The sequence below is a fragment of the Anas platyrhynchos genome, chromosome 3 (assembly GCF_047663525.1).
Source record: "Anas platyrhynchos isolate ZD024472 breed Pekin duck chromosome 3, IASCAAS_PekinDuck_T2T, whole genome shotgun sequence".
NCBI classification, from domain to species: domain Eukaryota; kingdom Metazoa; phylum Chordata; class Aves; order Anseriformes; family Anatidae; genus Anas; species Anas platyrhynchos.
In genome coordinates, this window is record NC_092589.1 from 116,429,596 (window position 1) to 116,452,617 (window position 23,022).

At 39.8% G+C, this 23,022-nt stretch overlaps 1 protein-coding gene across 1 annotated transcript in view; it reads left to right on the top strand.

The window, feature by feature from the left end:
* TFAP2D (transcription factor AP-2 delta) overlaps positions 1-7,633 on the top strand; it is a 50,059-nt gene extending 42,426 nt beyond the window's left edge. Inside the window, exon 8 of the mRNA XM_005014055.5 lies at positions 7,307-7,633. Coding sequence (XP_005014112.1) covers positions 7,307-7,526 — 220 coding nt within the window. The 3' untranslated portion in view covers positions 7,527-7,633. The remainder of the gene's footprint in view (positions 1-7,306) is intronic.
* The last annotated feature ends 15,389 nt before the right edge of the window (positions 7,634-23,022 follow it).

Here is a 23,022-nt window from a genome sequence, read left to right on the forward strand (position 1 = left end):
TATTGCTTTGTCATCCACGTTTATAATGTTTGGCTCTTGGTCTTTCTCATTTGAGGGCAATGGGACTTCTCAGCTATATTATCAGTTTCACTGGAGAAATCTACAGATGACATTTGGTTGAATCTTATTTACTTCTGTGCCTTGTTGTAGGGCAGAGATGTGACCACTGACTAAGTTAAAGGAGAAACTAAATGAACTGTGCAGGAACAGCAAAAGCTCTTTGAGTCACATGGACACACTCACAATTTTCTCAAAAGTACCCAGTCGTCTTGGATCTTTCTGTGGTCTCATTGGTGTATTTGGCTCCCCAGACAGTGATGGGCAGCAAGGCCACTTTTCATCCAGAGTGAGGCAGAAGCCAATATACTTTTTTTTCTCATTAAAAACTAACAAGTCACAGGATTATCCAGTGTTTTATCTGGGGACTTTAATATGCTGTGCTGGAAGCATTTATTGGCAAACATCCAAGGGCTTCTATGAGTGAGTGCCACGTGTAATATTGTTCCATGGCTAAATCTTTGTCTTATAGCTCAGAAACACTATAGACACAGTCTTGGATATTTCAGAGACATTCCCTGAGCAATTTTCCTAATGTGGAAAATCATCTCTGAGGTCCAAAATCTTCAGAGCTGAAACAGAATATTTTGGAAATAGGGGACATCAGCTCTGGTGCTCTTTGGTAGTTTCACCCTGATGGACAGGTAAACTTTACCACCAGTACTCTCTCACTCCCCCTACTCACATGAAATAAAAAAGGGCTCAAAGGCTGAGATAAGAACGGGGAGATCACTCACTGATTACCATCACAGGGAAAACAGATTCAACATAGGTAGATTAATGTAACTATAACTAGTGAACTAGAACACTGAGAAAATAAAAGCAAACTAAAAACACCTTCCCCCCTCCATTCCCTTCTACATCACCCCTCTCTCCCCCTCTCCCTGAGCAGCATAGGGGAACAGGGAATGGGGAATGGGGTCTGCAGTCAATCCCTGATGCTCTCTGCTGCTCCTTCATGGTCACTCTTTGCCCCTGCTCCACATGGGGTCCCTCCCACGGGATACTGTCCTTCCCAAACTGAGACGGCGGGGGCTGCCCACAGGCAGCAGCTCTTCAAGAACTGCTCCCACATCAGCCCGTACCACAGGGTCCATCCCCCAGGAGTAAACTGCTCCAGCATGAGTCCCCCACGGGCAGCAGTTCTCCCCAAAAACCCTGCTCCTGCGTGGGCTCCGCTCCATGGGCTGCAGCTCCAGCCCACAGCCTGCTCCTGCAGGGGCTCTCCATGGACCACAGCCTCCTCCAGACCACATCCACCTGCTCCACCAGGGGCTCCTCCATGGGCTACAGTGTGGAGATCTGCTCCACCGTGGAACCCATGGGCTTCAGGGAGGCAGCCTGTTCCACCAGAGGCCTCACCACAGGCCACAGGGCCTCCTCTATTCCTGGAGCACCTTCTGCTCTCCTTCTGCGCTAACCTTGGCATCTGAAGGATTTTTTTCTCTTTACATTTTCTCACTTCTCTCTTCCAGCTGCTGCTGTGAAGCAGGTTTTTTGTTTGTTTATTTGCTTGCTTTGTGTTGTTGTTGGTTTTGTCCTTTCTTAAATCCGCTGTCACAGAGGCACAACCAGCATTGCTCACTGGCTCAGCTCTGGACACCAGTGGGTTCCTTTCCAGTGTTGGCTGGAGCTGTCCCTTATCTAACAAAGGACTGTTTCTGGGCTCTTCTCACAGAGGCCAAACTTGTAGCACCCTTTACCCCCCTAATACCAAAATCTTGCCAGGTACATCTAATACACATTGCTCTCTTTTTTCCACTGCTTTTTATATGCAGTAAAATTAGGTCCATCTGGTTAGGAGAACATGCCCTTAATACACTTGTTCAATTATGAATGGAAAACAAGCCCAAGGACTTACTTTGCAAGGCAACTTTTGTATATGCTGTTTACCACTCTGATTCTATAGACTATTATCCCTGTAATATATGCTGCTTGTGTTCCAGTGTTCATCTTGACTATCAGCCTAACTTGTGCCATGTTTGGTCCACTCACCTTCTGAAATAAAGTTTAATTCTCAAGGCATCCTACATAAGGCAGACCTTGCAATCAGAAGAAACCCTTGGATGTCAGTAGAGAGACCTCTAACTTAGGAAGTTATCTGTATCACTATGAAGATTTAAATATTTTTCCATTTCATTTACAACCATCAAGAGTTTTATCAGATATCATTATTTGTCATCTGCCACATATTGTTAAATCTAGGTAATCATGAAGTGGTTTTCACACAAAATTCTGAGAAACTCCAAACAATATGTTCAAGCTTGCTTTTTCTTCATCATTATTATTGTTTTAAAGTATTTATTTATTTTAAATGAGGGTGTAAACAGTCTGTGCAGATGGCCTCTTCCCTCCCCCCTTCACCCCCCAGAGAGGGAATCTGTTTCTTTTGCTGCATGTTGAAGTTTCACCAGCCTAGGGTATGGAGAAGTCCTTGAGGTAGCTGCCAAATAATAGTCCAAGCCTTCAGGCATACTTGGATCTTTTCATTTTTAAGTAAGGCCATCATTAAAATATGAGCATACATAATTGCATCATAGCACTGAGCAGGATTGCAGGCTGGTCTGGATGTCTTTAAGCATAAGGATTTATAATATGTTGACCTGCTGTTCATTGCATTCTTTCTGCATCTCTTCATAAACAGTACCAAATCAGACATTTTAACCTTACATTTTAGAACAATAAAATTTCTTGCTTTTAGGGGTTGCAATGAAATGCACTAGAACACTGAGAATACTCAGATGATTCTACTATAAAAACTCTAAGTTTAATTTTAGGATCTTAAACCCAAAAGACAGTCTTACAATGAAAGCAACCCTCTTAGTAGATGGGGTTCAATTCACAAACAAAAGTGAACTGAATTTAGTGGGAGCTGTCAGTCTAAAAATCATGCATTTAAATGTGACTTTCAGGAAGTGTGTTTTAATGCTTTGCCATTAGTCTTCTGCCGGTCACACTTTGGATTTCAGTGTAAAATCAGAATCTCTTCCCAACTTGAAACTTACTTTCATTGGCAAAGAGAAATTATCTGTCTTTCTTAGATTTCTCAAAGACTTGTAGATAAAAAAAGATCACCAAAGTTAGAGTAATGGGAGCTACTCATAAAAATGTAAGATAAAATAGAAGATAATATCTCTCAGCCTTTTTATGCTCATTACATAAAACAGGGCTAAAAAAAATACATCCTCACAGGAGTGTGCCATGGAGGGCTGGTCAGAAATTTTCCATAAAATAGTTTCTTTCAATAAGTATCATGGGAAAGTTAATAGGCTTTGCATATCTCCGTCTGTGGGGAAGAATACTTTCAACAGGAATCAAATGAGTTGTCATGAGACTGCACTGCCATTTCAAGGCTGGTTGGTTGCTGTTGTTTAATAATAAATACAAATCTGCCTTGAAAAAAAATGATTTTGGATTATTTGTGGTGTGTAAAAGCTTAAAAAGCAGATCTGTAAAGGTGATAGATGCATAACTCACTCCACAAAATTCTTTTCCTGTGAAATTCAGTTTTCACACAAGAAGTTGAAGATTCTGTCCAGTATGAAATACTAATATCAAGGTGTCTTCATATCAACTGGTTGTTTAGGCTTTCCATTTCACTATATCTATGGAAAGATATAACTTAACAAACATTAACATGAGACATATTTTTAGATACTACAAGGTATACCATCAGCCCATTGCTGCTTTAAAAGAGTATATAAGGGCTCCTGTAAGCCCTCTGCATTACCTGCTCAACTGGCACAAATATCTTGTTACTATAAGACATCTAAAAAGCCACCATATATTCTTGTTCAAATCCATGGCATAGCCAGAAAATAAAATAAGAAAAAATAATAATAATAATAAAATAAATAAAATAAATAATAAAAATGGTGTAGCTTATCATAAAAGAGGCTTTTCATATGCTTAGTCATACTCTACACACCTTTGACAATATTGAAGAAATCCCCAGGGCACAATTCAGTTGCCTAAACATCGTTGTATAGTACCAGTGCACAAAGATGCACAAAGATAACCTGCATGGCCTCAAAACACGTAGAAGCAAGGTGAACTTAAGTTCTATATCATGTCTACTAATTCTGTGCTGTCGTTGTAGGTGCCATAGGGCATCTCAAATCAATGAAGACTCTTATGCATAAGAAACTGACTTGAGTCTTCTTTGATTGTAATGGAAGCTTAGGCACTGTTGACGGATACAGCTACAAGTTGACGTCTTTGCTTACATATCTTAATATCAGACTTTGTCCCATTCTGTTTTCTACAGTCTTTTTCAGCATTTGAGAACATTTAAATCTTCTACCCTCATTCTTGACCCTATGGATGTTTTTTTCTGAGCCAATCTCTGTAAGGTTTCACTACAGTACTCCAACTTTGTTCTTCAGGGTGTATTGAACTAATATATGAACACAGTACTATTTCTTTTGCTCGAGTGGAAATGTTCAAAGACAAGCAGACCAGGAGAATTCTTTGCTATTCAATACTTTCTTAAACTTAGCATTCCTGTCTGCTGGAAATTAATGATTGCAGGTATTGTCAACTGTTAAAGTTGATAAAGTGTTTTATTTTACACACAAGATCATTAATATCTTATACATCTCTCAATATAGTCAGTTCCCGCAAACAGGACACAGAAGATCATACAAACACTGTAAAAATCACAAAATATTATAACTAATAATGATAGTTTGGGACTTTTTTTTTTTTTTTTTGCTCTCTAATAATCTTAGCTTCTTCACATTTTCATTTTTCTGGACTTATGAAAGACAGAAATGAATATAAAGTGCAACACAAAATCTTGAAATCACCTGACTCATAAATATCAGAATTGAAAGTGCTAAAAATAATCTTATCTGTATGCTATGGTTGATATTGTTTCTGCAAGTATTAAAAACATCAGACAATTATAATGATTTTTTTTTTTCTTGGTAAGCCAAACATTTCTCAAAAACAAACAAATGAAAAGTTTGAAGTTAAAGCCATATATTTTTACCTCTCTACAATTTTAAACTGAAAAGATAAAGATATTACTATAAATCCAAATTTCAAGAGTCCAAACTTCAAGAGTCATGTGGTATCATTAATTGATGTCTGCAAAATAGTCCTTATAAATATTTAATTATCATTTTCCTCTCATTACTAACTGGAGATAAACATAATTTCCTGCTTGAAAAGTGCCTGGAGACTGATAGATAAACATTCTAAAAGTGAGTTATTTGTTAATCGCCTTTGGGAGACCTTTCACAAAAGACTGGACCATTCCCAATCTGAAACAGAGACGTATTTCCCCACTGAGTTCTTATTTTGGTTAGGACTCATATAAGTTTGGTTTCTTTCTTAGGATACTGGCATTCCTAGCAAACAAGATTCCCATGTCCAGCAGAGACAGAAAGATCACCCTGAAGAACATGTTGGAACCTTTCCCATATTTGTTTTCCATATGTCCAGTATTCTGGCAATTGTCCACGTTTTGTATAACGTCTATTCCCTGGGCCACTGTTTTTCTACTGTTTTCTTAAACAGCTGGAAAGACTAAGAAGCCAAAATGCAGAGGAGAGGAATTCTCACTGAAATGCAATGTTCCCATTTCTAACCTATGTGTGGCTCTCTGTTTTAGATCAGGGTTTACTGAGATGGTGCCTCAGACACCCAGAGAGTTACCATAAGGGCAAAATCTTAACTAGAATGAGATGAAGTAGTCATTGTTTTGGAAGAATCACTGTAATGTGTTTTTTCTCCCTCACCCAAACCAATATAAAATATTGATTTCTGAAAAATATCTGCAGAGTCAAAAATCAGCTTATTATCCTCTCCTTGTTTTCTTCTTCCCTAAGCAGAACTGGGATGTCTGAAATAAATATTTTAAATACTGCAATGACATTTCAACCTCTGAAATAATTTTCCACTTATGTTTCTATATGAAAGTTAAAAATCATTAAAGATTTTTGGTTAGTTGGTTCATTGCTTTCTCTTCTGTTTCTGTTCTTGTTTTTCCTACAAGTTATCAAAATGATTTATTACAATGATTAAAAGAATTTGGTTGCCCATATGAAGGTGTCTAGTACCACATGAGATGCCCTGAGTCTTATGTGAACAACTTGTAGTGTACACGTAGCATTTAAGCAGGCAGGGCTGGAGTCAGTTGCCTAAAGAGTGGTCTCTGGTACCATTTCCAAAACCCTTGCAAAGCTGTTATCTGACACAGGAACAAACATGCATGCTCCTGTATCTGCAAGTGGAAGCCAGACAGATGCCCAAAAGCATCTCAAGTGACTATAGATATCTATGGGTGCAACTAAGTGCTTCTTTAAATTTAAATTAAATTAACCTACCATCAGACTGCCTGACTACTCCACAAATACATAATTTCAGTTATTATTAAGTGAGGAGCAACAGTGAAAATCACCTGCTTTGCAGTTCAGGAAAACAAGAACAAATTCAGCATTAACTTGAGAAAACACATTATTTAGGTGAAAGATGCAATGAGGTAAATCTGTTCTAGGAAATTCAACACCACCACAGCAAGAAATGTTGGAACTTGGGTATTTTTACTATTAATTTGTTAGGAAAATCTGTGGATTTAGCCTAGCTGAACTAGCCCTAGGTGAAATATTTCCTGGGTATTGTTGGGCCTTAGCAATGGCCAGGAGCTATTCCCAAATGGCAGTTTGGATTCCCCACTGTTGGATATTCAGAGGGTTTAGCAGCATAGACAAGACCAAACTGTGGCTATTGCCCTGGCATTGCATAATTTCTTAATACATATGCAACTATACATAATTCCATGTAGGATAATCAAAGCTTGTTGTTTAACAGTCTGACCTGGGAGATTGGATAAACCACACAGAACTGGTTTCATATACCTGAGAAAGAAGGGAGCCAAACCTTCTGGGACAAGAAAAGTAGCAATGCTGCAGGGTCTTGGGCATGGATTTCTCTTGGTCTCTCTGAAGTCAAAAATACTGTGTCAATTTGCATCAGCCGCAGATCTGTCCCACGGTGTTTCAGAAGTGATACTTCTACCAAAAACAACCTTTGAAGCTGTGTGTAGTCTGCTCTGCTGCTCTATTTTTTTTTTTTTTGTTCCTCTCTGTTTCTCCTGTAAGTAATAAATAGTTTAGGGAGCAAATCTTGAATTTCACTATAGCAAAATCAGCTTACTGTAAACTCTTTGACGTATGTGAGTGCAAATATATTTATGTGTGTGTGTGTATTTCTTTTTCTCTTTCTTTCTCCTTCCCATTTGTAGTTTGATCACTCATGGTTTTGGAACTCCTGCAATATGTGCTGCCCTAAGCACTTTCCAAACTGTTCTCAGTGAAATGCTGAACTACTTGGAAAAGCACACATCGCACAAAAACGGAGGAGCGGCGGAATCCGGCCAAGGACACGCCAACTCGGAGAAAGCCCCCCTGCGGAAAACTTCAGAGGCTGCTGTGAAAGAGGGCAAAACAGAAAAGACAGACTAGCTACATCAAACAGAATCTATTTCAAGAGAGTCTTGCTGCTGATATTTTTTTTAAATATATATATCATTGAGGGCGATTTATCTCCAGTGGACCAAATCCAAAAAAGGGGGGGGAAAACAAAAAAAAACAAAAACAAAAAAAAAGAAAAAAAGAAAAAAAAAAGAAAAAGGAAAGAAAAAAAGAGACAGATTAAAACAGAGAAAGAGAGAGCATGAGAGAGGAAAGTATTCAATCTTAAGAACAGCAGTGTACAGTAATTGTGTGATGAAATTGTCACTTTTTTTAAATTTATGTTGCTCTAAACTACTTTTTTGTGCACGTAGTATTTGATTGTTCTGAATGATACACTAACACTGTTTTTATAAGCACTTCTGGACTTGGCTGAGGTGGCACATGAAATTTGTCACAGGCTAACTTGAAGCACTTTCTTCTCTGGCAGCACAGTTAGGGCCAGAACATCGGTTGTGGGACATGCAGTTCCAGCATACTGGTTTTGCTCACATGCTGGATAGATTGAAAGAAGGGCTTCTTCTGATCTATCAGAAATGCCTGATCCAGACATCATAGGGAAAATAATATGGATACCTGACAAGAGAGGAATCCATGGGTCATGAGACAAATGAACTGTCTGGTATTGAGGGCTGCATATCTCCACGTGGGATTGTACAATAAAGCTGCACTGGAATGAGACCAGAACCTGTTAGGAATCTGTCCTGGCCATTCAAGCAGCTAAGGTGTCTTTTGTGAGAAGAGCATGGCAAACTAAATGGGGAAAAAGAATCCATACTTGATAGTTTAATTAAGAGCCCTGATCCCTTCATGAACTTCAGATTAAATGACTGCATGGGCTTCTTTCTTCTATCTTCTCAGCCCTTGGTCCCACAACACTGCAGTCTGCCATACCTGGGTCTCTGTTCAACAGGATCAATGCAGGCAATCGGAGTCACCTTTTGTGTTGCCATGATTTTATGATGCTTTTTCTTCAACAGCTTGTTTCTGCAGCTTTATTGTTTTCAGAAATCCATCTGAGGTGCAGAGGTCTAACGGAATCCACTCATTTACAGAAAAAATAAAATAAAATAAAACCAAAATAACATGTAAGACAGATTGGTACAGTCCACAGCAGCTAAGTGGTTAATAACTGCATATTTTGAAATATTAGTTCACCACCCAGCACATATCCTCACAAAGAAAACATTGGGGGCATAGTTTGAGCTCAAGCCTCTGAGTCACGAGGCATTTCCCAGCCATGTTCTGACTTCTTCAACAAGACTTTCATTCAATTCATTTTCTTGTTTCTCTCACATCATTTTATTGAGAAAGTTAGGGAGGATTGATATTGTAGAGTGGGGTTATACTGACCATCAAACTCTTTAAAATCAACATAATACTATCTTTTCTTCCAAAAGACAATTCATCTGTTTCTACAGCAGGAAATATATATACATATATATACATATATATATATGTATATATATATATATATATAGTTGTCCATGTGTAAGCATTTATAGTTATTTGAGATGTTTTAGGGTGTCCAAGACAGCCACATAGTTTTGACAGATATGTCAAGAAACCAATAGGGTGTCTGGACTCTCCTGAAAGACGATATGGAGGACCTGAGAAGACAGTACTAGAGACATATGGGTGGCCACCTGTCCTGCACACCAAATGCCTAGGATGGCTGGAAGGGATCGTCTGGAAGTGCCTGTCTTTCTCCATGGATAATAGCTGAAATTTAATGGTGGTATTTTGTATTGCACATGACTATAACTGGACTGGTCACCCTCTTCTTCCTATAATCAGTGGAGAGAAAGAGGCACTTATGGTGTACTCTTCATCTTACCTCAAAACAACAATGAATCATGCCCTTGAAGTGTTTCTTTTTCTAAACTAGATAAAAAGGAAAACAGGGATAAAAGTTCTGATACACATTATCATCTACTAGAGCTAGTTAAAATACCTTACATCTTGCATGACCCGCTTTAGATTTATCAACCTAGGGGTTATAAAAACTATCCAAAATCATTTACAGGTATGTTGTAGGGAGCTGATTAACAAGATCATCCTCAGCTTTGAAAGTTATGGCATGGTACTATCCCTCTTGAGATCAGTAAGAACATTGCCATCAAGGCAAGAAAACAAACTAAAACTGAGTCCCTATTTGCTTGTATAAGGAAATTGGAAAGAGGGAAGGAGGGAAGGAATCCTATGATTTTGCTTAGATTTGTCCTTGCTCATAGTAGGTATATAATTTAGGTACCTACTTTAGTGCTATCAATCTATCCTACCTCTATGCAATGAGGGAAACAGATGCATCTCCATGGGATTCCTCTTCCTTAATTCATTAAGATCAGCTAAGTGCCTAACAGAGCATAAACTTTGCTGAATGAATTCTTCATTTCAGCACCTTTGCAAAGAGTGTTAAAATGAAATGAATGTTCCTCCATGATATCTTCTATGGAAACATTGAAGAACCATTCTAGAACATGAAATATTTGAGTGGGGGAGTAGGTAACCACTGGTTAAAAGTGAAAAAGAAATTAATTGTTTTTCTATTGTCCAAACTGAGGGGGAGAAAGAGAGAGGGGAGAAAAATTTAAATGTTTGCCCGTGTCAGATATGCAGATTTGCCACATAAAAATGTACTGTAAAGCAATTTATTTATGGTCCTGCACTTCAAGATGATAATAAATTTAAATTATATTTTAAAGGAGGGGGAAAAAAAAAAAAGAATGCTTTATAAATCCTTTTCAAGTTTTTCACTAAAATATCACTCTTCTGGAGATGGGGGAATGACTGGTTGTATAGATTATTCTGTAAAACTGTTGAAGAAGCAGTGTTTTATTACAATCATACTCAAATGTCTGATATTGGAAAATTGTACATATACAACATTATTGGAAATATTCACCTATTTGCAATATGGTCTAAGGCTCCAAAAATAATTTACCTAAATAGTTACATCTTTTCTGATTGCATAATCACTACATGTCTCTACCCTGCAGGCAACAAATTATTTTTGACCTTGATTATCTTTTGATCTATTAATATTAAAGAAAACCGAGCACTCTTGAAAACCCAGAACATACAGTTTCAACCTTAAGGACCTCTACAGATTTTGGGGAGGATTTCAGTACAGATCTGATTCAAGCTGATTGAATTCCTAGATGTTCTTATCATTAAGTGTCTATCTGAATTTACATCCTCATCTTTCTTATTTTTCTTTTAGTATCTTAGCATATTTTAAAGGCAAAATTGTTTCAAAAGGGTAGCTGCAAGGTTTGTTGACATTCACAGGCTCTCTGTTATTTATTTTAATCTGTATTTAATTTTATTGGAAGAAAAAAAGTATATTTTGCTACCTGTTCTGTTGAATTAGTTATCAGAGCAGTTTCATGTCAAAAAGCCTTTGGTTTTCAGAACAGGAACTTTCATTGTGGTTTTAATTGATGAATTCACTGATGTTCCTATTAAAAATTCAGACTAAGTTCTCATTCACTTTTCACACATACATGTACAATGTTCCCATGGGGTTTTGTTTGTTTATTTGTTTGTATGTTATTGTTTTCCATTTCTAAGTCCTTGTCTCTGTGGAAAAGTTCCCACCTCAAAACACAGTGATGAATTAGATCAGCCTGAAGGAAGGGCATGGTTTGAAGTTACTGGGTGCTCACTGGTAGCAAATTCAAGTATATTTGTATCTTTTTGACTTTGAAATAAATCTGATGACAAAAGATGTTCTCCCTTTGAAAGATCATGGAATTATTTATTTCACTCTGGTCAAAAACATGTAAGTACAGACAAGTGACCAAATCTCTATGGCCAAAGCAATTAATCATTATAGTTTTTGAAACATAGAAATGCTTAAATTCATGGGTCATGTTGGATGTGTATTTGGATCCTGTTGTATTTCAGGTTATTTTCCAGCTTTGTATACATTACACCTCTCTCACCATGACTATCAAAACACATTAAGTAGTACAGTTGACCCCAAAAAAAAGTCATTGCTGCTTGGATTTATTAGCAATTTAATGATGAAGTAAACACACTGACTAACCACATGCCTTTCTTTACAGAGTAAGGTATTACTCACTGTGAGTAAGACAAGTACAAACAGCTCTTGCATTGACTAAGTTTATAAGGTAAGTCTCCAAAAGAGCTAAGAGTGACATTCTTACCTCCATCTTCTGCCCTAAGATCTGGATTTCTGTTCACAAAACCTCCATTAGTACCACTAAATAGCGGAGATGTGTAGCAAAGGGAGAGTTTTATGCAGGTGACGAGAATTGGTACAGCATTCATGTGGTCCATAAAGGGGAGTGAACCACAGACAAGCAGCAACCTACAACTGAAGACTATCAACAGTTTTGTCCTTCAGGCTGTCATCCTAACCCCTAATTCTTTCCAGGTGTCATTCTGTTGTCTTGGAGACCTGGCACAAGGGGTGAATTTGGAATTTTCGTTTACTTCTTTTTATTTTTTTAAAGACAAATTCCAACATTCTTTGGGAAAAGACTTCAGCTCTCCAAATCAACAAGGAATCTGCTCTTTGAAGCTTCTCTTTAACTTTTGCTAAAAACAGCAACTACTAAGGAGGCTCAATGTATAGTCTTTCCAAATACTGGACCTCTGTGTAAATATTTCCCCAGCTCATCTCTTCTGTTGAACATGACTCAGTGGCACAGCTGCTGCTCACAATTCTGCAGCAAGGCTCAGGAGGGGCTGCTTTAGTGTCCTAAGAGCCAATTACTCTAACTGCCTTTGTTTGCTTGTTTGTTTCCTCATACCAACAAGCAGTTTTGGTCCTAGATATCTTAGGTATCCAAAAGGGCTTCTGATGAGTTCCAAGGTAATTTGATTTTCTTTTACCTTTTGGAGAGATAACTCTGCTGCTCTACTCTTTATTTTTATGGTCAAGTAAAAAACAAAACAAAACACAACAACCTCTATTAATAGAAGACACAAGCCTGCAACACAACGAAAAATCAACGAGCAAATATACAGGAGCTGTAATTATAAAAATAGCATCTGCCTCTGCCCTTGTTACAGGTTCAACAAGACTTTAAGTACAGATGTGTGGGGAATGAGGGAGAGAGGAAGATAATGTCATTTTCCTTTGCCAGGTGAAAGTCATTTAGAGAGGTCTAATCTTTATATTATTATTATTATTATTATTATTATTATTATTATTATTATTATTATTATTATTATTATTTCTATTCCTTGCTTTTCTTTATTTTGTACAATTAATTCTATTCTGTACAGCAGCTGTTGTGATTGTATTTAAATGTGAGTGTGCACTTGGTCACCAACAATGTCCTATTTATTGGTTTTTGTTGTGTTGTTTTTTTTTGTTGTTGTTGTTTATTTGTTTGTTTTGTTTTGTTTTACTTAATTTAATTTAATTATTATTCAGTGGTGAAAAAAACATAACCTTTTATATTTCTATTTCATATACAAGCTACCTGTTTTATGTGAGTCTATGAGGATAACGACCACATTTGAATGAACATTTCACGGCAATAAAATCTATGTTGATTTAACCCTGAATTCTCTGTGCTTGAAAATAAAGTCTATGTGTGCATAAAAAATGGACAACCAAGTTGTCTAGGAACTGTCTCTCTAATTACAGGACCTAGAATTCCATCTGATATATAAGATACACACATCAGAGGAACACCAATAATACTGTTGCTATACTACATAATAATACTATATTGCTATACCATTGCTCTACTACAATGAAGAAATCAGCTTATGTAGAGTTTAGAAGTATATAGGGATTATTGCATGTAATTGTGGTTATCGTAAATATTTATCTCATCTTGAAACCATTAACTCAATCTCATTCTTGGTATATCAAGAGAAAGATATAATGCTTGACAATTGTCCTGTCCTAAAACAGGGATCCAAGCTAGATGTGATGATTTATATTAGTTTCATCTTTCCCAGTTGACCACAGTGGAAAAGTGTCAAGAATCTAAATCCATCTCTGTTGATACTGGACTCAACCTAGAAAATTAGCTAACCTAGAATACTAATATTTAGATAACCAAACTAAAATGAGAAATATGCTCTCAGAATTGCCATTCTCCATGATTGCATAGAAAGGCTGTGACAATGCTGACAATCAAATCCACATCTCCACAGTCTCAAATTAATTCTTTAACCTTCTGACTGCAAGCATACAGCAGTTCAATTCCAATTCCTACTTCAGCCAGGGGTCTGCAAGCAGTCTCACTCTAGATTTTGGTCCCAGTGTTGTGGTTTGATTCTTCTCAGGCAGGAAAAAAAAAAAAAAAAGAGAGAGAGAATGAAAAAATGTCTTTAGATGTAATTAGTATCCCTCTGCAGGTTTGATTTTTGAAGCAATGCTAGCTTAGATGTTTAACCAAACTTTCCAAAACAGATTGATCTGAAAAGTTTTGCTGAAAAATAAATAAATAAAAAAAAAAATCTAAAGGAGATATTTTTAAGCAGTTTCCCAGACATATTATTTCAAAACTATTTGGGAACCTGAGGACAATCTTTTCTGTGTTCTTTCAGTTCTTACAGAAATGACTTTATGAGTAATTCTAGACAATGACACACCAAGGGCAGAGCTGCAATGCCAAAAACTTCAGAAGGATTTCAGGTGAAAAAGGAAATAGTTTAGAAGGCAACTTGTACATGTTTGAATTTGGTTTATCCAACCCACACCTCTGTTCCCTATCAAATGAACTCTCACTAATTAATATTACCCCTTATTCTTCTGGGAAATACAGTTTCCCCGGTGCTACACTGAATTCCTCTGATCAGTTCTGTATGTGCTCTTGTCCAAAGTCAGAGGACATATAACTCTGACAAATTCATCAGTATTTTAAATATAATCATGTGAGAGGTTGGCTCTGCCATCTCTCTTCACTTTGGTGTGTAAATTTTCCTACTCACTCTATTAAAAGAAAAAGAAGAAAAACCCACTGAGATTTGCAAAAGTGCTATGCCAAAATACATGCCAATGAGCAAAAGTAGCCTCTAATTTGTAGACACTGCAACATACAAGAAGAAGAAAGGCAAAAAATATTAATAATAAAAAATACACCTTTACCAGAATTCACACATAAGCACTATATAGAGAGTTTGTACTAATTTGCATTCTAAGTAATTGACAAAACAAAACAAGGGAAAAATCTGTAAAATGCTGAGTATACTGAACTCCCAGAATTAGAAGAACTGATGTATGGCAATATTTGCATGTGTTCAATGACAGAACTCCTACTTATGTTAGAGAGGCTCGGTGTTCATTTATATTTTGCTGAAAAAGGCAGATTTTTTTCTAGGTAAGCACTAGAAGCCAAACTAACAAAATGGCTAGCTCCTTAACTGCTATTTAAGTTCATACCCCTGTTGAGAAGACATGACTAAGAAATTAATGAGAACTTCAAGCCTTTCAGTTGTTGTTCCTGTGGGCAAACATTCATGGTTTTGTTATTATTTCTGCTTGTTTTACTGGAAATATATTTGAATTATTGATGTGTAAATGCAGATTCTGAAGTAACTCAAAACACTTTATTTTTGAAGAAAGCAATACTAGGATTACACTGAAGTGTGGGATATGGTTCTACCCATTTGTATCTCTTACACTAGACAGACCTACACAAAGATAATCAAGATGAAGTCTGCTGTCATTTTATACAAACAGACATAGTGGGGGCATGATTCAATCACACACATATAAACATCTAGTGACATCTTAGACAGACTTGTCTATCCTGCTTGCTTTCCCACTGCTTCTCCAGAAGGACTGAGGTGTCTCACAGCTCCTTCACTATTTGTCAATGCCTTGCACATATCTTGGATACCCAAGGAATCCTAGGATAGTACTAACTGTCAGATTTCAATAAACATACATGTATAGTACAGTCTGCATACACAGTCTGCACATAAAGAACTACTTCGGTTCAGTTGCTCACACATAGTCAACAGCTGCCATTTCAGCAGCCCAGAGTACTCTGCTTGGTGTCCATCTGTCACTTCATCAGTAGCTTCATGGAAGCATGAGCTTTCCACAGGTCTTGTAGATCTATCTTAGCAATGTATATAAAAGCCTGATTGGTGTGTGTTTGTGTCAAACAAGACAGAAACAGGCTCTTTTAACTGGTGTCCAATGATGGGAAAAGACATGACGGACAAAAAAAAAATAAAAACAGGAAATTCCATTTAAAAAAGTAAGAAAAACTTTTTGTCTGAGACTTTATTTGAGCTCTGGACTAGGTTTCCCAGAGAAACTGTGGAAATCCTTCAAGATTCCCAGAACCTGGGAACTGTATATGGTCTTGGGCAACAAGTTCAAGATGACTGCTGTGAGCAGAGTGGATGAACTAAGTGATCTTGAGATACCCGTTCCAACCTTCACCATTCTGTGATACTGTGAGCCCTTTGGACTGAGTTCAGTTGCTCACATAGAATCTATCATCTTTTGAAATAAGTAAGATATCCTGCCTCATATGTATGTACTTTTCCAGACAGAATGTATGTCATATTTTCCAGCCCCACTCAAATTCCTTAGATCCTCTTGTCCATAAATGCATGAAACCGTGAAAACTGTCTGGTATCAGTTTTAGTTATGGCTCAGTACCTGTGCCAATACAAACCATTGTACTGATGGCACATACACAAGCAGTTTCAACACCCTATGAAACTTAACTTTTAAAGTCTTGGACTGGACATGAAGTCTCAGGAAGAAGAGTCCTATTACTGTTCTCACCCAAAGCCATACAGTTTTCATACATTTTTGCTAATACACTTTTAACACAAATATTAGTGCAACACCCTGGGTCATCATTATGACCAGTTAAATTAAGGAGTTATCAAAGCATTGAACCTTTGCCAATTAATTTACAGTGTGAAACCAGTAATAAAACTTCATGGAAAATTAAGAATGATTCATAAAGAGCACATTTGTGGAATTGGATACCCTGTGAATAAACTGATGGAAGTATGCCAAGATATCTCCTTATCTGTCAAATTTGGATCTGAAAAATAAGTGGCCAAACTTCTCCTTTAAAAATGACTATTATGTGAAAATAAAAATGGAAACAAACAAACAAACAAACAAAACTTGTTTTCATGAAATAACCAAGGAATTGATGAATCCTACATCATTTGGTGTCTTCACAGCAATACTGGATGCCTTACTGCAAGACACACAGGCAGCAGGACTCATGATCTGGAAACTCCTTCACCCGTTTCAAGCAGGAGAAGAAGGTATTTTGTTTGGTAAGTTTTTCAATCTATTTCAGTCGGTGTTTGTTGGTACATCCATTTGCAGCTCAGTTAGGATAGTAAGGAATGGATTTTGACTATCCAGTCTCAGCTGCTATTCATATCTCAAGTACTATAAGTAGCTTCTTGTCAATTGTTTGCTCCTTTAAAGGAGTTGATTTTGTTTCTGTACCTAAAATGTTATCAGTCACTGCTGACCCATAGATTATTTCAAACTTTGTGCAAAATGCAATAAAGACAGCCTGTCCCTGAGGAAGACCATTAAAAACTTTCTGTAAAATTCAGAAAACAATATGTGCACATAATTTAAATCACACAAATGTGCCACTGCAGTTATCAACAAAGGTCATACAGTAAGAGGGAATGGTATGAGGCCAAAGCCAGATGAAACCCTTGACTCATTAGCTTTCAAAGAAAGTTACATATATATTGTTATTTTATATACAATATATAATATAATATATAATTATACTCTTTTGTTATATTATAGTTATATTTATTAATCTTAGAATAAGTGTTCTAGAGTTATGAAGTAGATCTCTTCTAGATCATATGTCATATCTTTCAGTACCATATTTCAGGGCTTCTGGCCTCAAGAAAACCTGTTAGATGCACATACCCAATCTGCAAAGTGTTCTTGTGAAGGTCTTCATCTACTGTACCTGATGACAAACCCCAAGATAAAAGTAGAAGAATCCCATCTCATAAACAAACTAAATACATGTATATATATTACTCAAGTGATGATGATGATTGTCAAGCAAGCTGGTTTATTTAACAAGCTTTTCTTTAATAGTAAGGATTAGAATAATATATAAAGAATACCGTGGACAGTGCATTTGTATGCTGTATTCTGAAATTGTAAAGATTTCTTCTAATTTGAAATGGCATTCTAATAATTCGTGGGATGAAAAATTTCTAGTTCACTGAGTAATGTTTGAAATGAATAGTATTAAGTGAGTTTATTATTTACAGTGGAGATAAATATACTTATTTTATCTCCTTCAAAAGCCAGCTCAGACAACACCTCCTTGTTTCTTGCTTTCATCAAGTTGCAGAATATCCCAAAAGAGAGAGAATATCACACTACATTTTTTACTTCTAGCATTCAGTGCACTGGTGAGTATCTTAATGACAACATATGGACTTTATTTGACTCAATAAATAAATAAATAAATAAATAAATACTAATGGTCTTTAGTGGGTCTAAGGTTAATTCCAGGCAACTCTTTTTGCCCCTTATTCTATAGGGCTTCTCTTTGTACTCCTCATGAATGTGAAGTTTGCAGAACAAGTACACCAAAAACTGAAAATTGAACGAGAACCTTGAAAGGACCAGACACTGACAGCCTCTCTGGGACAAAACTTAAACAGCTTTCTAGATGATCAAAAGAACTATGAACAGTTTCTTATATACCTTCTCAAACTTGTCATGGGAGAGCACAACTGGATGTATTTCGTACTCACAGTTTGGAATCACAGTTTGGAATCAATCCCAGCCTTTCAAAAGCAGCTCCTAGGGAGCGCGAGTGACCAGGAGTGCAGCAACCAGGGCGGGCAAACAGGGAGTGGCGCGGCAGTTAGCGAGGCAGTTCGCGCAGGGAGGGCAGAGCATTCCCCCCCGCCCATTTGAACAACTCCTCTAACAGCAGTCTCCCGTTAGCTAGGCTGCAATGGTCTCCACCAGGCACGGTGCTCTCTCCAGGAAGTCAGTACACACTCAGACTGACTGCCCGTCCAAAAATGCAGCAGTTCAGGTCACTGGATGCGGGGAGTGTCTGAGCCTGTTGATGCCATTGGCGGGAAGCAGAGATACTGTGTGCATGAGGTGTGAGCAGGTGGACAACCTGGTCTGCATGGTGGCAGAGCTCAAGGAGGAGGTAGAGAGGTTGAGGGCTATCACAAAGTGCGAGTGGGAGATAGATTGGTGGAGCAACTCCCTGCAGGGCCTCAAGGAGAGGTGCCGGGGTGAGACACCCCAAATTGGGGTGGACCCCCTGCCCTGTCACCGTCAGGCAGAGGGAGAGGACCTGGGAGTTGAGGAGGAATGGAAACAGGTCCCTGCTCAACCTCGTAGGTGATGCCCTTCCTTTCTGGCCCTGCCTTCCCAGGTGCCCTTATACAACAGATCTGAGGCCCTGGAGCTTGAGAGACCCGTGGGTGAGGATGAGGTAGGAAGTCTACCCAGGAGGATGCCTAGGGTGAGGAAGTCAACTCTATGCCTCAGGGTGATTGTTGTAGGCGACTCCCTTCTCAGGGAACAGAGGGACCTATTTGTCGGCCTGACCCTACCTGTAGGGAAGTCTGCTACCTCCCTGGGGTCAGGGTCAGGGACGTTGCCAGGAAGCTTCCCAACCTGGTTTTCCCCTCTCACTATTATCCTCTTTTAATAGTCCAGGCTGGCAGTGATGATGTTGAAGAGAGAAGCCTCAAGGCTATCAAACAGGACTTTAGGGGGCTGGGACGATTAGTGGAGGGAGTGGGAGTACAGGTGGTGTTTTTGTCTATCCCTACAGTGGCAGGGAGGGGTACAGAGAGGACACGGAACGTCTACCTGATAAACTCGTGGATCAGAGGCTGGTGCCAGCACAGAAATTTTGGGTTTTTTGACCATGGGGCACTTTACTAGGCACCCAGCCTGATGGCTGCAGATGGGTCACTTTCTCTAAGGGGAAAACGGATCCTAGCCCAGGAGCTGGTGGGGCTCATTGAGAGGGCTTTAAACTAGGTAAGAAGAGGGATGGGGCTGAAACAAGGCTTGTTGGAGCTGTGCCAGGGGGAACAATGGCAAGGCTGGGGGATAAGGCAATGGCCCAGCTGAAGTGCATCTCCACTAATGCACACAGCATGGGTAACAAACAGGAGGAGCTGGAAGCCATAGTGCAGCAGGCAGGCTACAACTTGGTTGCCATCAGGAAACGTGGTGGGACCACTCTCAAGACTGGAGTGCTGCAATGTCTGGCTATAGGCTCTTCAGAAGGGACAGGCAGCACAGAAGGGGTGGTGGTGTAGCTCTCTAGATTAGAAAATCTTTTGATGTTGTGGAACTCGAGGCTGGGAATGATAAGGTTGAGTCCCTGTGGGTTAGGATCGGCGGGAAGGCCAACAAGGCTAGCATCCTGGTCAGGATCTGTTATAGACCGCCAAACCAGGATGAGGAGACGGATTAGGAGTTCTACAGGCAGCTGACAGAAGTTGCAAAATCGTCAGTGCTTGTTCTCATGGGGGACTTCAACTTCCCAGATATGTCCTGGAAACACAACACAGCCCAGAGAAAGCAATCTAGGAGGTTTCTGGAGAGCATGGAAGATAGCTTCCCGACATAGCTGGTTAGTGAGCCTACAAGGGGTGGTGCCCCACTAGACCTTCTCTTCACAAACAGAGAGAAGGACTGGTGGGAGATGTGGTGGTCAGAAGCTGTCTTGGGCAGAGTGACCACGAAATGGTAGGGTTCTCTATTCTTGGCGAGGCCAGGAAGGGGACCAGTAAAACTGCTATATTGAACTTCCGGAGGGCTGACTTTGAGCTGCTCAGGACACTGGTTGGCCAAGTACCTTGGGAGGCAGTTCTGAAGGGCAGAGGAGTCCAGGAAGGCTGGGCACTCTTCAAGAAGGATATCTTAATGGCACAGGAGCGGTCTGTCCCCACGTGCCCAAAGACAAGCTGGTGTGGAAGAAGACCAGCCTGGCTCAACAGAGAGTTGCAGCTTGAGTTTAGGAGAAAAAAAAGAATTTATAATCTTTGGAAAAAAAAGGCAGGCCACTCGGGAGGACTATAAGGATGTTGCAAGGCTGTGCAGGGACAAAATTAGAAAGGCCAAAGCTCATCTGTAGCTCAATCTGACTACTGCCGTCAAAGACAACAAAAAAATCTTTTTACAAATGAATCAGCACAAAATGTAGGACTAAGGAGAATCTTCATCCTTTACTGGATGCTTGGGGAAACCTAGTTACAAAGGATGAGGAAAAGGCTGAGGTGCTTAATGCCTTCTTTGCCTCAGTCTTTAGCGGCAATACCAGTTGTTCTCTGGATACCCAGCACCCTGAGCTGGTGGAAGGGGATGGGGAGCAGAATGTGGCCCTCACTATCCATGAGGAAATAGTTGGTGACCTGCTATGGCACTTGGATGTGCACAAGCCGATGGGGCCAGATGGGATCCACCCAAGGATACTGAGAGAGCTGGCAGAGGATCTGGCCAAGCCGCTTTGCATCATTTATCAGCAGTCCTGGCTACTGGGGGAGGTCCCAGTTGACTGGCGGCTAGCAAATGTGACGCCCGTCTGCAAGAAGGGCTGGAGGGCAGACCTGGGAAACTACAGGCCTGTCAGTTTGACCTCAGTGCCAGGGAAGCTCATGGAGCAGATTATCTTGAGTGTCATCACACGGCACTTACAGGGCAAGTAGGTGATCAGGCCCAGTCAGCATGGGTTTACGAAAGGCAGGTCTTGCTTGATGAACCTGATCGCCTTCTATGACAAAGTGACACGTTTGGTGAGGGAAAGGCTGTGGATGTGGTCTACCTTGACTTCGGTAAGGCTTTTGACAGCGTTTCCCACAACATTCTCCTCAAGAAACTGGCTGGTCATGGCTTGGACTGGCGTACGCTTCATTGGGTTAGAAACTGGCTGGATAGCAGGGCCCAAAGAGTTGTGGTGAATGGGGTCAAATCCAGTTGGAGGCCGGTCACTAGTGGCGTTCCCCAGGGCTCGGTACTGGGGCCAGTCCTCTTTAATATCTTTATCGATGATCTGGATGAGGGCATTGAGTGCACCCTCAGTAAGTTTGCAGATGACACCAAGTTAGGTGCGTGTGTCGATCTGCTCAAGGGCAGGAAGGCTCTGCAGGATGATCTGGATAGGCTGGACTGATGGGCTAAGGTCAACTGTATGAAGTTCAACAAGCCCAAGTGCTGGGTCCTGCACCTGGGGAGCAACAACCCCAAGCAGAGCTACAGGCTGGGAGATGAGTGGTTGGAAAGCTGCCAGGCAGAGAAGGACCTGGGAGTGATGGTTGATAGTTGGCTGAATATGAGCCAGCAGTGTGCTCAGGTGGCCAAGAAGGCCAACAGCATCCTGGCTTGTATAAGAAACAGTGTGGCCGGCAGGTCTAGGGAAGTGATTGTCCCCCTGTACTTGGCTCTGGTGAGGCCACACCTTGAGTACTGTGTTCAGTTTTGGGCCCCTCGCTACAAGAAGGACATCGAGGTGCTCGAACAAGTCCAGAGAAGGGCGACGAAGCTGGTGAGGGGCCTGGAGAACAAGTCTTACGAGGAGAGTCTGAGGGAGCTGAGCTTGTTCAGCCTGGAGAAGAGGAGGCTCAGGAGCGACCTTATTGCTCTCTACAGGTACCTTAAATGAGGCTGTAGCGAGGTGAGGGTTGGTCTGTTCTCCCACATGCCTGGTGACAAGACGAGGGGGAATGGGCTTAAGTTGCACCAGGGGTGTTTTAGGTTGGATGTTAGGAAGAACTTCTTTACCGGAATTGTTGTTAGGCATTGGAATGGGCTGCCCAGGGAACTGGTGGAGTCACCATCCCTGGAAGTCTTTAAAAGACGTTTAGATGTAGAGCTTAGGGATATGGTTTAGTGGAGGATTGGTTAGTGTTAGGTCAGAGGTTGGACTCGATGACCTTGAGGTCTCTTCCAACCTAGATGATTCTGTGATTTTCTGTTTGCACAGGGATATGTGCAATGACTGGTCATGACTGTTTCAGAATGACACCAGTAGAAGACGGAAGCACATGATTAAACAGAGAGATATTACCATTTGGGGACTTTATTCTGAAAAATAAATGACAAAGGATGAGTTTTTCCTTTGACAAAGCTTGTTGTATCTGGATTGCACAATAGGAAATTTCTCTGATGTGTGCTAACCCCTTTTCCCCCATGTTTAGGAGACTGCTTTTGACCCACACCAAAATGTTCCCAGTTCTAGCCATAATGGGCCATGGAAAATCACTAGAGATTTCAGGATTTTAATGCTCAAACTGTTGCTGCTTTACTGTTCTTTACTATTCTTTCATGACTCCCCCTTCAAAAGTGACAACAAAGCCCAGTTCTCTTCAACAGCTGAAAACCCAAGTGATCTTTACCAAACCTCTCTTTTCTCACCAGCATCATGTCATACAACCACACTGTATGTCCACTGCATGAGCATTGCTCAGTCTGCTGCTACAGTGTTTCACGAGTGGATATATAATTACTGTTCTACAAATTCCAATTTATATTCCT